At 36.3% G+C, this 13806-nt stretch overlaps 1 protein-coding gene across 3 annotated transcripts in view; it reads right to left on the bottom strand.

Annotated features, from left to right (window-relative positions):
* Positions 1-13806, bottom strand: part of LOC129767210 (sarcolemmal membrane-associated protein) — a 64533-nt gene that overhangs the window by 16251 nt on the left and 34476 nt on the right. For 2 of the 3 annotated variants that reach the window (XM_055767862.1, XM_055767863.1), the window contains one exon: positions 1197-1556. In XM_055767862.1, coding sequence (XP_055623837.1) covers positions 1197-1553 — 357 coding nt within the window. In that variant the 5' untranslated portion in view covers positions 1554-1556. Of the gene's footprint in view, positions 1-1196; positions 1557-1745; positions 1772-2232; positions 2332-13806 lie in introns of those variants that run through there. The other variant, XM_055767864.1, reaches the window with a different exon arrangement.

Below are 13806 nucleotides of genomic sequence, written 5' to 3'. Positions count from 1 at the left end.
AACAAACTAAAGGAACTTCCATGATTAGTCAATGTGATAGCCGTCGTGCTCCATCAGAGCAACACCAAACTTCATGTCTCTTCGACAACACGACAATTTCATTTGGAGTCTGGCTGGAATATGATATCCCACCAGTTAAACTAACTCGATATTGCACCTTCAGATTATCACAGGATAGGGTTCCTGTGCAATTATCTCTAGCACACGAACATAATGTCGAAGAACCACAGAAAATATCTTTCATTTAAATATAGAACAGTTTTCGACGAGAATGTCAACATATTCTGGGAGGATAACATTTTCAGGCCGTGTAAAAGATGGCGAAAGGTCGTGGAACAAAACTGTGCTCATAAACTTGAATAAATGTAATCTGCCTATAAGAATGATGCGATTGTGTTTCCAAAAATCGGTTCGAACTTTCCGGACAACACAATATGAGCTATCCTGATTTCTCCTGATTTTTATTTTCATTCTCCCGGATTTTGCAAAACAATAGTTGGCAAGATTCGTGGATAATTTCAGAAAACGAATAGATCCTAAGAAGAGGGTTAAATTGTAAAACGACTGAACATAACCACTTACTAGTTTCACTGTGAAAATAAATTATTAAAAGAAGAAATAAAAAAATTTGATGATTTGAAAGTGAAAACTATAACAAATGAGCTTGTCTTCTACACGTTGTATTAAATTGTTCTCATTCATTATCGGAAGATTTTACAAAAAGAAATCTAATCTCAGATTTTTCCTCCTTTTTCATTCACATAAATGTCACGTTCGGATAAATTTCTTTTTGGTAAACGTTATAAAATCCGTTTGTTGGGAAACATACAAAATGTATAACCTGTATAAAAAGTTAAACTAGCGAATGAGTACGAGTCATTCGAAATGAGTTAACCCATGTGTAAAATAGAACATCCTGTGAATACAAATTGAATGGATGCATTTTCGAGTGATAAAAACCTCCCCCACTGTACCCACAGAGCTAACAAACTTCCTTTGCGTCACTTCAACCCATTCACGATACACACACACGTTCTAAATTGCCCCTATAGTGGAATGTAATGCGCTATAAACCATTCGCAAAATGATGCGCCACCCGGGTGATGATAGAATCAAGCTGAGCGTCTCATTATATTACTCTTTCACAGCATCATTTCGTATGCATATATTTAAAAAAAATCCCCTCCAGCACTTACGTTGAAAGGATGTGAATTTTGTCGGCAGATGAGCACCGCCTTCGCCAGTCCTGGCAGCCCGTTGTTGCTGCTGTTGTTGTTGTTATTAATGTTGTTGTTGATATTCACATCGTTGCCATTGTTGTTGTTATTATTATTATTGTTGCTGGGGCTGAGATTGATGCTGTTGTTGTTCAGCAGGGTGTTGTTGATGTTGATGCTGCTGCTGTTCTGTTGTTGCTCCTGCTGTTGGGCAACCGAATCGCGGGTCAATGTCGTCGTGGAAGAGTTGTTATTGCTCACTACAGGAGTTTGCATTCTCACTCCTGGCGCTTTCAGGAAGGATAAATAATCATCTCTATTATTTATAATCACCATGACCTGCAAGGAAGAGATAACGGAGGAGAAGAAAGTTGTATATTACTTCAAGTGTCTGGTCAACGAATCATAAACGAACAGTGTGTGTTAATTTATGAGAGCATACAGCTCGAAACAAAATAAACAATCAGACGACTATAACACTCGATAGGGTTTGTTTTATTTCTCACTGAGCAGGTAGGTGTGTGTTACCGTGTAACCGAACCGGTAATCGAGCCCTGAAAAAATATGCTCCCTATAGCGCGGAGAGAAAGTGGCTGTGGGTGAGTGGTACATTGATTCTCAATTAATTAATTCACTATACAAAGATTGAAAAAAATTTCATGTTTACCAATTTTCATTGCTGCCGAGGGACGGAGAATACACTTTGCATCGCAGCAAAACAAAATTGTTTGTCTGCATTTGATTCCCAAATGATCGAAATATATCGGGGAGTACCCACCACAATCTCCGGTAATTAAAGCAATTGGAGGAAAAAAAATGCTGTGTAAAATTCATCGTCTGTTCTGAAGATGTAAGGAAAGAGCAACGAACGCCGCGACAAAGTTGCATCATTCTGTGCAAATAATATTTTTATCAACCTCCACAATCTGACTCAGTACAACTTCATCTAGCACGAGCAAAACACCCAGTAATCTCCTGGTTGAAACCGATCAAGCAACGATGAAATAAATCATCCATCCTAATAGCAGCGGATAGATCGAATCCAGTGGATTGTTGTCACCCTGCCCTCAGCAGCAAAAATAGCGATGACGACCAACGAAGCGCAGAACACATTGCGGCCGGACCGCCGACCGGTCGTTGTTTCGCGGCACGGTTTTATGAACATGCCCCATCAAACTGCAATAACTGTCAGAATATCAGCTGCATCCAAACGGGGATGTTAATGGAACTAACATCACATCCCCACACCACCATTCCATCGAAACCATGCTAGACGGCCTGGCGTCCCACACCACTTTCAGTAGCGTTAATAGCTCTTTACGTATGGGTTACGTAGGGGAGCCGCGGGTAAGACGGACAGTGGGGGTATGATGACAGGTGGTTGATTTGTATAGTTGCATTATGAATTTCAAATTTCTGTTGATGGGAAACCCTTCTACATGCTATTCTATAATATTTGGACCATCCTATGACAATGAATACTGATCAAAAGTAGAATAGAGAAACAAAAACCGAAAATCGAACATGGTTCCGCGTGTGGATGTAACTTTTGCGGCTTCGATATTAAGCATTTTGAGTGGTTTAATTGCAAAATTGAATTCGCTGATGGTTATATTTCGGTTTGTGAGTTGACACAGAAGCGATATTAGGTATGCACGGAAAAGTAAATTCATTCGTAAGTGGTAAATTTGAATTATTGAAATAATTGCCATGGGGGGGGGGACTGGCGGTGAAATGGACAGTCATATCCATAATCACATCCAATGCATGATGGAAAGTGAAGGGAAGAAGGGATTGAACTCTTTTTTAGATTGCTTTCTCTTTTTGTTCTATTTTAATTACTGGACGCACAAACACTGAGAGAGAGTGAAATTATTCCTCTCGCGAGCGATAAACCTCTACGCTACGTTTTAATTTCAATAAAAAAAAACATGGAAAAACACATTTTTACAAAACATTTGGCCAATTATTTCGAAAACCAGTATATTGAACTGTAAGAAACTGCTTTCAAATTTTTGAAAGCATGAGTTTCTAAAGATACAATTAAAGTTTTCCTTAGCATGTCCGTCTTACCCCCATCTCCCCTACCGCGGCCAACGATGCTCTTATGATAAGGAAGGTGGCGACGACAAGCTAATCGTAGAATCTGGTTGGGCTATTTTGAGATTAAAGCAGAAAAGCACTGAACACTGCTTTTTTTTCGCTTAAATTCTTGGACAGGAGAAAAGTGATCCCACTACTGATGTTCTCTGCCGATGGTATCAATGTGCAGCACCATAATAAAATCACGTTCAAATTCGTAACCAACAATTCGTAACTTTCGCCGCTCACTCTAGTTACGGTGCTGATGTCGTTGGAGAAATGACGATCGCGATGAAAGTTTTTTTTTTGATTATGTGTACAGCTGTTTTCGCGGTTCGATTACGGCGCCTTAAATGCGCTCAAACGAAAGTGTGGACAATTTGAATTGAAAATCTGGGTAAAATTTGGAAATACGAATGAAAGAGGTTTTCCAAGTCCGCTGGAATGGAATAAATTCGAATTAAACTGAATTACACGGAGACTTTTATCGGTAATTGTGGACGCTCTTTTCAAATGACGAAACGTAGGAATGAGAAACACTAAATGTGATGTTCTGCTTGGTTAAAATTCTATTTGATTTGTATTATATTGAATTTTAATAATGAACGAAAAGAATAAATACATATTCGATAGTCTAAAGGGCCCACACTCTTATACAATGATTTTATATTCTTTTTCTTCGCGAGCCCTTAAAATCAACCAGGTAAAGCTGCGAAAAAGAATCGAAAATTACACATAGAAGATTGTTATTCAATGGCACAGTCCAAATGATAAAATAAATGATAATCATCCAAGTCTAGAGGGTTTCGATGATTATCCTGGTTGTACTATTCCCTCAAATTTCGGTACATTTACATACATACAATTGTATAACATTATTTCATCAAAACGTGCCCTGAAAAAAACTGAAAGTCTTGCGTCAAAAGTAGTTTTTCAGCAATTCCAAAAAATTTCGTTTGAGCAAAATTGAAGCAATTTTTTTCTTACGTCTTTTCTAATCCGAAAAAATTACACGTTTTCATGAAATTGTTTTGACGTCAATAACTAATTTTGCTGCAAACAGGTTTTGACGATTTTCATACCAATCCACAATTTTAAAACATTTGGCATCAATTTTTTTTTCGAAACCCCCGATTTCCCCCTTGGGTGATTTTTCGATTTTCAAAAAAAAAAACACAAACTTTGACCGCTTTGCGCCACTCTCCCTTAAGTCCGATTGAGCTGATATTTTGCATAGGGTGTTTTTTCGAGGTGGTGAACCATTTTCATTGGCATCCTAGTGAACACCCATCAGAAAACAAGTTTGATGTAGAAATTTAACCGGTTTTTTCATGGTTATCCTAATGCAACTTAGTTAAAAAACAACTTTGTGGGAGATATTTATTCTCTAGACAAAAACTGTCTTCGATAAAGTTGTTACATATGGTAGAGCGCTCATTTTTAAGTTCAAAAATAGGGTGACCAAAATTGTCGATGAAATAAAAAATCTAACTTGCTTATCTTTACAGATAGAGATAGACATAGTTCGACAATATTGTAGCCCCAATTATTTTAATCAATTTTGTAGAACAAAGCTAATAATCGATTTAGCGCTTTTTTTTAAGTTGCACCAGGGTGACCATGAAGAAGCGTTTTTTTTTGCTCCAACTTTTATATTTCGAATTTTACATCAAAGCTGTCTTCGTACGACTTTAATAGCTTATCAAGACCAACATTTTGTGGCGCAGAACTTGAAAATATCCTAATTCCACTCAAAGTTATTGATGGGTTTTCACCCAAAAACTCATGATTTCAATTTTAATTTACTCAAAAACGAAAAATAACATAGCTTTGAAAATCACACATTATGTAGAGTGAACTCTGTTCTTCCAAATGCCGCCAATAAACTGTTTGCCCCAGAAAGAACGGCAAACAATTGAAGAAAGCGTATTTTTTGGGAAGAAATATCAATAACTTTGAGTGAAGTTGAGATATTGACAAGTTCTGCATCGCAAAATGTTTGTATCAGTATGTTCTAAAAGTCTTTCGAAGACAGTTTGTATGTAGAAATGGAAATATAAAAGTTACAGCTAAAAAACAGTTTTTTTATGGTGACCCTAACGCAACTTAGAATAAAGGCGCTATATCAGTTATTTCTAGAGATAGAAAAATATTGTAAGGGGTTGTATCTGATGCCTAGGATTATCAAAATATGTGAACGGAAAAATTGTCAAACGATCATTGTATTTTACATTCCCTTCTTGCACATCTCATGTTTACGTAGTTCTCGAACCGCGGAAGTTCATCCACCTCTAGTATCTGAAACGACGGTTTTCCCAGGCTTCTTTAGTTTAAAAGTACGTTTTAGGGAAACATATTCCCGTCTGCACAACGACAAGCGAGTACAAAAGTACTCAACACCAAAACAATACCCCCGACTTGCATGTTTTGACGAAACGGTTTTCCCCAGGCACATTAATTTTGATGTCCGCGTTAGGGAAACACAGCTCAATGGGAAAAAAATACCCCCGACTTGCATGTTTATTTGCAAAGCGGATTTCCACAGGTACATCGATTTTGAAGTCTTTGTTGGGGAAACCGTAAATCGGACCAGACAAAACTTGACAGTTAGGACTTAACGCTTGACATATGACAGTTATTCAATTGTTCATCTCATGAGAAATGACATTTTATTAATTTTGATAGACGCGTAGTAATATTTCCTATCAAATGATGCAAACATCTTTCCGATCTGTTAAGAAATGTTCGAGTTATAAGCATTCGAAATACAGGTAGGTTAGGACACAAATCGGCAGAACAAATGTATGGGAAAAAGGAAGTTCTTCCAGTTTTCATGAATTTAAACCGTTTAGAGATTAGTGAATTTTACTGTATAGTGTATCAAACAAATCTTAGAGAATTTCCGATTCGATTGATATGCAGATCATGACAATTCATTCACAGTGAAAATAGTTATTAACGTTACCTTTATTTCATAAAAACGTGACCTATTTTCTGATTTGGCACCCTTCCTGAAAGACGTAGTTCTACGTCAAAAAAACTTTGTTCTACAAAGATGTCTCAAATAACTGGGACAACAACATTGTCGAACTATGTTTACCTCTATCTATAGAGGTAAGATAGTTAGATTTTTTATTTCAATGAAAATGTTGGTCACCCTATTTTTAGCAACATGAAAATGAGCTCTCTATCATATGTAACAACTTTATCGAAGACAGTTTTTGTCTAGAGAATAACTATCGAGCTTTAAATACTAATTTTCACTTAAATGCATCTCCTGGACCATTGTGCAATCGTTCCTGTGCGAAAATCGCTCGCGCAAAATGCAAATACAGTGTTTGCTCTGCGGACACCGAGAAGATAGGGAATATTGCAACTTAGGCTCTGATCGTTTGCAATATATTGCGACAGGCAAGAGTATAATCGATACCGTGCGTGATGTAACATGTTACGGCCGATAGTTGATTTTAGAATATATTAATGTGTTGGAATAAACAAATAAAAGCACCTTTATCAAGAGTTTCAAAATGTTTGTAAGTATGGGAGCAGATCTCTTTTTCTCTCAGACTGAACGTCAGTTTTGGATTGTACCTAAGCAAAAGTCCAAACGATGCCTAGCAGGGATCAAACCAAGGCCGGCTGGAATGCAAAGCTGTTTTAGTCGACTACGCTTTTCACATAACCACTGGTGCTGTTGCCCAAATACGTGAGGATATTACACTTACTAAACTTACGCTCCTCGGACGTTTTTTCGAGCTCCGTAAAAATAAAACAAATAATATTTTTACCATCGATTATATCATTATTTGTTCATCTATCTTCTAACAATAAAACCAAAATTTAGCGAAGAAGTGAGTGGGTTCAAAAAAAAGTTTTGCCATGTCGTACACGATTCCAGCCCTTCTGGTATTCTGAAACAAAAAAATCGAACAGATTCTGAATCAGTATAGATGCCGCTATCGCATGAACCTCGGACAAATCAAAAACATTTTTTTGACAAAATGCTGACCTTTGAAAACAAAATGCGGTTTGAAACGTTTTTTCTTACGTTTCCCGATTTTTTCAAACTAGTAAAATTTTAAAAATATTATTGTTTATAGGTTCATGCGATAGAGAGACGCATGCAGGATGTATTCATATAAATTCGACATAAATCGGTTCAGTAGAACTTGAGATATCGTGTGCGCCAGTTTGAAGAAACTTGTTTCGAGGGAAACGCGTTTGCAGTTCATTGTTATGGCCGTACCAGCTTGGATACCGCATGAATACTAACTAAACTACAGAAACATGAAAGAAAAAAAATGCTTTTTTTAAATTTCTAGACTTCAATACTGCCTTAAGGCGGACTACAAATGAAGCATATTTCAAATAAATATAATTTTCTATATCAGGAAGTCATATTCACACTTTATTAAAAATAAGTAATTTTAGTTGGCTTTCGAACAATAATTCACATTATTCTGGGATCATCCTAAATTGATTTTTGGAGAAGGCCAAACATATAAATTCTTAATAAGCTAATATACACATCAGCCATCCCGAACTCCGTTGTCTGATCTCTCTAGAAGAAACCATACACAAAGACACAGATCATACGGGGACATAGTTAACAACGTGAACGGATGCGCATCAACGTTTTTCCTTTTTTGTTTTCTCGGTTCAGAATCACGATCATAGCCAAAAGACTGGAAATTCCATGACACAACAGAAACATTGCAAATACACATCTGTAACACGAGACTTCCGGTCGACGGTTAATGCACGGCTTAATTCGAGCCGGCTTGTGCGAGGAACTTCGCCAAATTTCTCAGTGAACCCATACAAGCGATTCGATTGTATTCAAATGTATGCTCATCCACGTAACACCAGAAGCTGGCGGCGGCAACGTTGAGCGGGTGTAATCTGCCCTAGTAAATCCCCGCACCTCAGCACCACCCGACAGCTAGTGTGGCACAGAAAACAAAAACAATATCACAAATCGACACGCAGCAATTTAACGCTGCAGCGGCGAATGCAACGTGATAGCATTCCTGCAACTGAAACGCAGCGGTTCTTCGATGTTTCGCCGATTCAATAGCTAGTTGTAGGATTTAGCGCGAGAGAAACGTGCGCAGACTAAGGTCGATCGGTTTGTAAATCTACCTAATACAAACACACACGGAAACACTTGGTGAATGCGAATGTTCCTGAATGTTGTTTTTTTTATGCGGAATACAATCCCTCGGGAAAACCTAGAAGTATCGAGTTGTGCGCTTCATCGCACTTTGACTAGTTCCAGGTAAATTAACGGTGAAGACAAACAAACTGATTATATCGCGGTCAGATGGGTGTGTATCGTATGCTGAAGTTTAAATACACGGGTTTTCTCATTTCAGGGTTCTGCTCCATGAAACCGATCGTATGGTTGGTATCAATTCCGGACTATCTTGCGTCATAAATAAGCAACACTAGGAAGTACGCAGTTTGAATATGCTGCTTAACTCAGCTTATATTGGAATGAGTTCCATAAATTCTCAAATTTTCCAATTCATTGATTCGGATAAACATCTGCTCCTTAAGCAAACATATTTGGAGCGCCAAAGGTGAACGCTCCCAACTCAACAAGATAAACTTTACAACATCTCTACGATATGCGGGATAGCGTTTCACTCCCATCTGGCGCGATTCCAAGACTACGTGAACAAACATAAGTTAATACTGTCGCATTGACCAGTTTTTATAATTTGTATCCTTGGTTTTGGTCTGCAGTCGAAACACATTAGTCCACTTTATGCCGGCTCGGCATACTAAAACAGGGGTATTATGATGGAAACGAAAATAATAATTTGTTTATGCAGCGAGCACGAGCCAGAGTGAGAAACACAGCGAAAAGTGTAAACAAAATGTGCTTGCCATACGACAAGAAAATCAATAACGATAATCCATTCCGAGTCCACTGCCCTAGAAACTAACTAGTGGATTTGTGAACATCAACCGACAAAGCGTTTTTATTTATTTTGGGATAACACAAAGGATGAGCTGACTCACCCCCAAAAGTGTAATTTATCCAACAGGCGGAAGTTTTCTTCGAAGAAACGAGCGCGATACGAAATTCAGGTGTGACGATTCGCATAGTCTCAGTTGTTTCGCAGAAACATTTTTATGTATATTTCTGCCCCTTTTCTAACCGCGTGGGCATAAACGAGGATCCAATAATAGCTTCATCCGCTGCTACTTGAAGCCGGCGGGCAATTTGTTGTGACAGCACACAAACATAGAACCAGAGCGCCCCCTTTTCGCCCCCTGTTGGCCTCCCTAGTCAGTGGCACAGTGAAAATGAGAGGATTTTTGATTGATAATTCCGCAACGAGTCCGCGCGCGCTGCAGTCGACTATTTCTACCCTTGTCACATATAGCGTGTGTTTATTCGTTTGCACCGGCCTCTCCAAGGTGGATCCATGTTATGTTTATATTAGTGGTATGAGCGAACGCAGTTGGGAAATGGACTTGTTTGCATGAATGTAAGCCCCGAACCGGGGGCGTGTTGGCATGTGATAAATTGCACTGCTCCTAGTGGTCGACCTGGGAGATGGCATTCGCAGAATCTGAGTAAAGGCCATTAACAAATGGTAGTATAAATTTAGCAGCTAGTGTAGAAGAAATTAGCCAAATGTGCAATAAACGGCTGATGTTTTAGGAGAGAAAACGAGGAACTACATCGACAGAATTCGATCCATAGGAGTGAAAATCACCAACAGGAATTCAAAAGGTCGGGAGGGAAGGAGGTTGGTAAAGGTAGGTTATTCTTGTCACCGTCAGTTTGCCAATTTTTATCTTTGTGTTTTTCTTGTTTTAAAGCTTTGTAATTTTTTTGATTTATTTTTTTCTTTTTATTTTAATTTAAATAAACAATTGTTAAAGATAAAAAAAAAACATTTCTTTACGTTTTGTTTTGTTTTTAAATTTCTTTGTTTTTTTATATTTTGAATAATAAATTTCAAATTTTCATCAATTTGCTATGATCTATTTTTATTTTTCTTCAAATTTTTATTTGTGTTAGTTTTGTAACTTTTTTTTTTCTAATTTTAGAAAATGATACTAAACTTTCAAATTTAAAATATATCTTTTTTTATTAAATCTCAAATAACTCTCCTATAATATTCAAAATTTTTAAGTTTTAGTTTTTAAAATAAATTGATATTTAATTTTCAAATATTTCGTCCGTTTTCATATATTTTACAATTTTACCAGTTTAAAAAAAGTATTTTTTTTTCATTTTCAATGAAATTGATTATTTGAAAATTGAAAAAATGGCCAATTTGACAATTATTAAATTTATCAAATCGTCTTTTCTTTTACTTTCTTATGCTTTCTAATTTTTTACTTTTATTAGAAATAGAAAATTTAAAGGAATCACAAATTAGATGTTTAATTTTTCTAACTATATAAATTGTTACTAATTTTAGGAAAAATTAAAAAAAAATCTATTTCTATTAATGTTTCAATCGTTTGAATGTTGTTCAAATTTCCTGAAATTTAATTTGATATTCCATTTCATTGATTTTTTTTTCAATTTCTTAACTTTTATCTCTTTTCAAAACATTCTTTTTTTTCATTTGGATTTTTGATTTGATTTATCTTTTTTGACGTAGGACTACATCTTACATTAAGGGTGCCAAATCAGAAAACAGGTCACGTTTTTATGAAATAAAGTTAACGTTAATAACTATTTTTGCTGCGAACGGATTTTAACGATTTGCATACCAATCAAATCGGACATATTCTAAGATTTGTTTTATATGCTATATATTACAATCCCATAGTCTGTATATGGTTTAAATTGATGAAAATTGGAAGCATTCCCGTTTCCCCATACATTTGTTCTGTCCATTTGTGTGCTTTCCCGAACAAAGCTGTCAATAACGGACAACTTATGCAGCTGTGAACACTAGCGAATATTTCAAATGGAGTGCATATGGCATTGCAAGCCATTAAACCTTTTCAGGGTCCCCGGAACTTTTTACTAAAGAGTTATTTATGAAATTATAACAAATAATATCCGAAATGATAAACCAACATATTTAAAAAAAAAAGATTGCGTATTCCTACGTCCTACGTGTCTCGGATACAACCCCTTGATTTTTTTCAATTTGAGGATTTGTCAGTTCTAAAGGTTATTTTTTCAACTTTCTCTATTCTTCAGTTGTTTCAATTAAAAAAAAATATAAACATTATTCGATTCACTTTATTCATTTTTTACAAATATTAAATTTTTCAAATTACAATTCATTTTATTTCCAGTTTGACACAATGTGTTCTTCAATTTCGAATTAATTGCAACATTTCAAACTATGATTTTTTTGATTTTCAAAATTTTCCAATCTTATACGTTTACATTTCATTTTTAAATAATTTACTAAAATATCATTTGTTTTGTTTCGTTTCTTTTTTCAATTTTTGATTTTTGATGCCAAATGTCTTAGAATTACATAAAACGTAAAGATTTACTGTCATCTCGAAAAATTTTTTTTGTCAAAAACTGACTATTCGGCTGTTGGTTGTTTTTGTCTGAAAAGTCGATTTTTGACGAAAATTTTTTTTCGAGATAGCAGTAAATCTCGACGTTTCATGCGATTTTAAGAATTTCGCATCAAAAATATTTTTTTGAGGTCCCAGAGTGTCGATTTTTTACAAAAAAAAATTCGGGATGACAGTAGATCTCGACGTTTTATGCAATTTGAAGTCATTTGGCATCAAAAAAAAAAAATCGAGAACCCCGATTTCCTTTACTCCCCCCTTGGGTGATTTTTCGGTGTTCAAAAAAAATTAAACTTTGACCGCAGTGCGACATGTGCCAAAATCGAACGAGGTCTGTATTTATTTTTCAAATAACATTTCATTCAAATTTATTTTTTTAACTCCACCTGCGAATGACGGATCTCTAAAGTAGCATGTCCGAAAAAGAAACTGTTGAGATCCAGAGCAGAGGGTCGAAAGCTCCTAAGGAGAATGGTTGTAATAGCTGTTATTCATGATTATTATGCCAAAAAAGGAATGGATAAACTCCTAATCACATCATTCGACACAGTTACTCCTGATTCTTACCACCTCCCACTAACAACTATTCCTTCCTTGATAATCGCTAGAGAACCACGGTATAGAGACGACTCTTCTGGTCTTCGGGCGACGAATATCATACTAACATTCCTTCCCTTCCTCTGGAGACTGTAAGGATGTGGCCGGCGTTCTTATTGACTATTTAAAGCTCGATTCACCGATACGTGCACAGTGAGAATGATTTGCTACTCCCAAGCGTCATTCGATGTGTTCTTTGTGCAATTTCGCTGGTTCAGGTCAATCACGGAGAGCAATTACAAAGTGTGCAGTCTACCCAAGCTCAAGACTATTAAAATAATTTTTTTGTTTAAATTTGTAGTTTTTGAAGCGCATAATGAATCTTTAAAATGGCAGAAACATGTAAATTTAATCAAAACCGAAATATTTTAAATATGCTTGAAAAATATAAGTTTAGATGAAAACAATGGATTTGTTTTCCCCCAACCTAATATTATTCGATCAAGAATCACATCAAAGGCAAGAAGTGCTTGTTTAATTATAAGACGTTGCATGTCTGAAATGTTGTTTGAGTGCCATAAAAAGTATCAAAGTGTCATCGTATCATGGAAAAAGTTACTTGTGGCGAAAAATTAAAATATTTCAATCCGAGACGTGAGAAACCTTATTAAAAGTACGATCAATCACAACAACATCAATTCAAATGCGCCAATGTTCTGTATTTGGTGGGGATTGAAGGGTTTCATCTTCTACGAGTCGTTGAAACTGCTTTGGAAGGCATATTCCTTAATTTGTTTCTATCTACAAAATGCATTTATTCAAACTAAACAGGGACTGATTTTTAAGTTAATTTCAACACAGAACATCTCACAGAGCAAGTGTTTCCAGAATTGAAGGAAAAAGAAAAGTGTCTCAGGTTGTTAATAATCTTTCTCTACCAAAATTTTGACTGTAAGCACATGACCGGCGTCTTTTGGGACTGGTATGAAGCTCAAAACAACGAACACATGACCAATCGAATCTACTCTGGTTTATATGAATCAACTATTCAATGTACAGTCGATATAATATCTTAATATCGATTAGTCATGAACAAGTGAGTGAGAAATGTCATTGTTAGGATTGTTTTAGGTCGCAATGTCAATGGAAAAAGGAAAGACTGAAACTATATATTTAATCCATCTAATCGACACTATCACCTTCCATCGCTAGACCTGCAAATAGTGCTTTCACATCACGCATCATTATTAGGCAGCACACAAACACACGAGTGAAAAGCCACAGCCACCGAAGACACTTTAAATAATGAACAATCAACAAGTTGCCCCGCGGCGGGTTCAGTCAGGGAATAGCCATGCACGAATCTATTAATAGCTTTTATTCGCCAGTCAACACGCGAATCTTTGCCGGATGCGGCGGCGAACCTGCAAAACGGACACGCACACCTTGCATA

This window comes from Toxorhynchites rutilus, chromosome 2, assembly GCF_029784135.1.
Source record: "Toxorhynchites rutilus septentrionalis strain SRP chromosome 2, ASM2978413v1, whole genome shotgun sequence".
NCBI classification, from domain to species: domain Eukaryota; kingdom Metazoa; phylum Arthropoda; class Insecta; order Diptera; family Culicidae; genus Toxorhynchites; species Toxorhynchites rutilus.
This window is presented reverse-complemented; position numbering and strand designations above follow the sequence as displayed.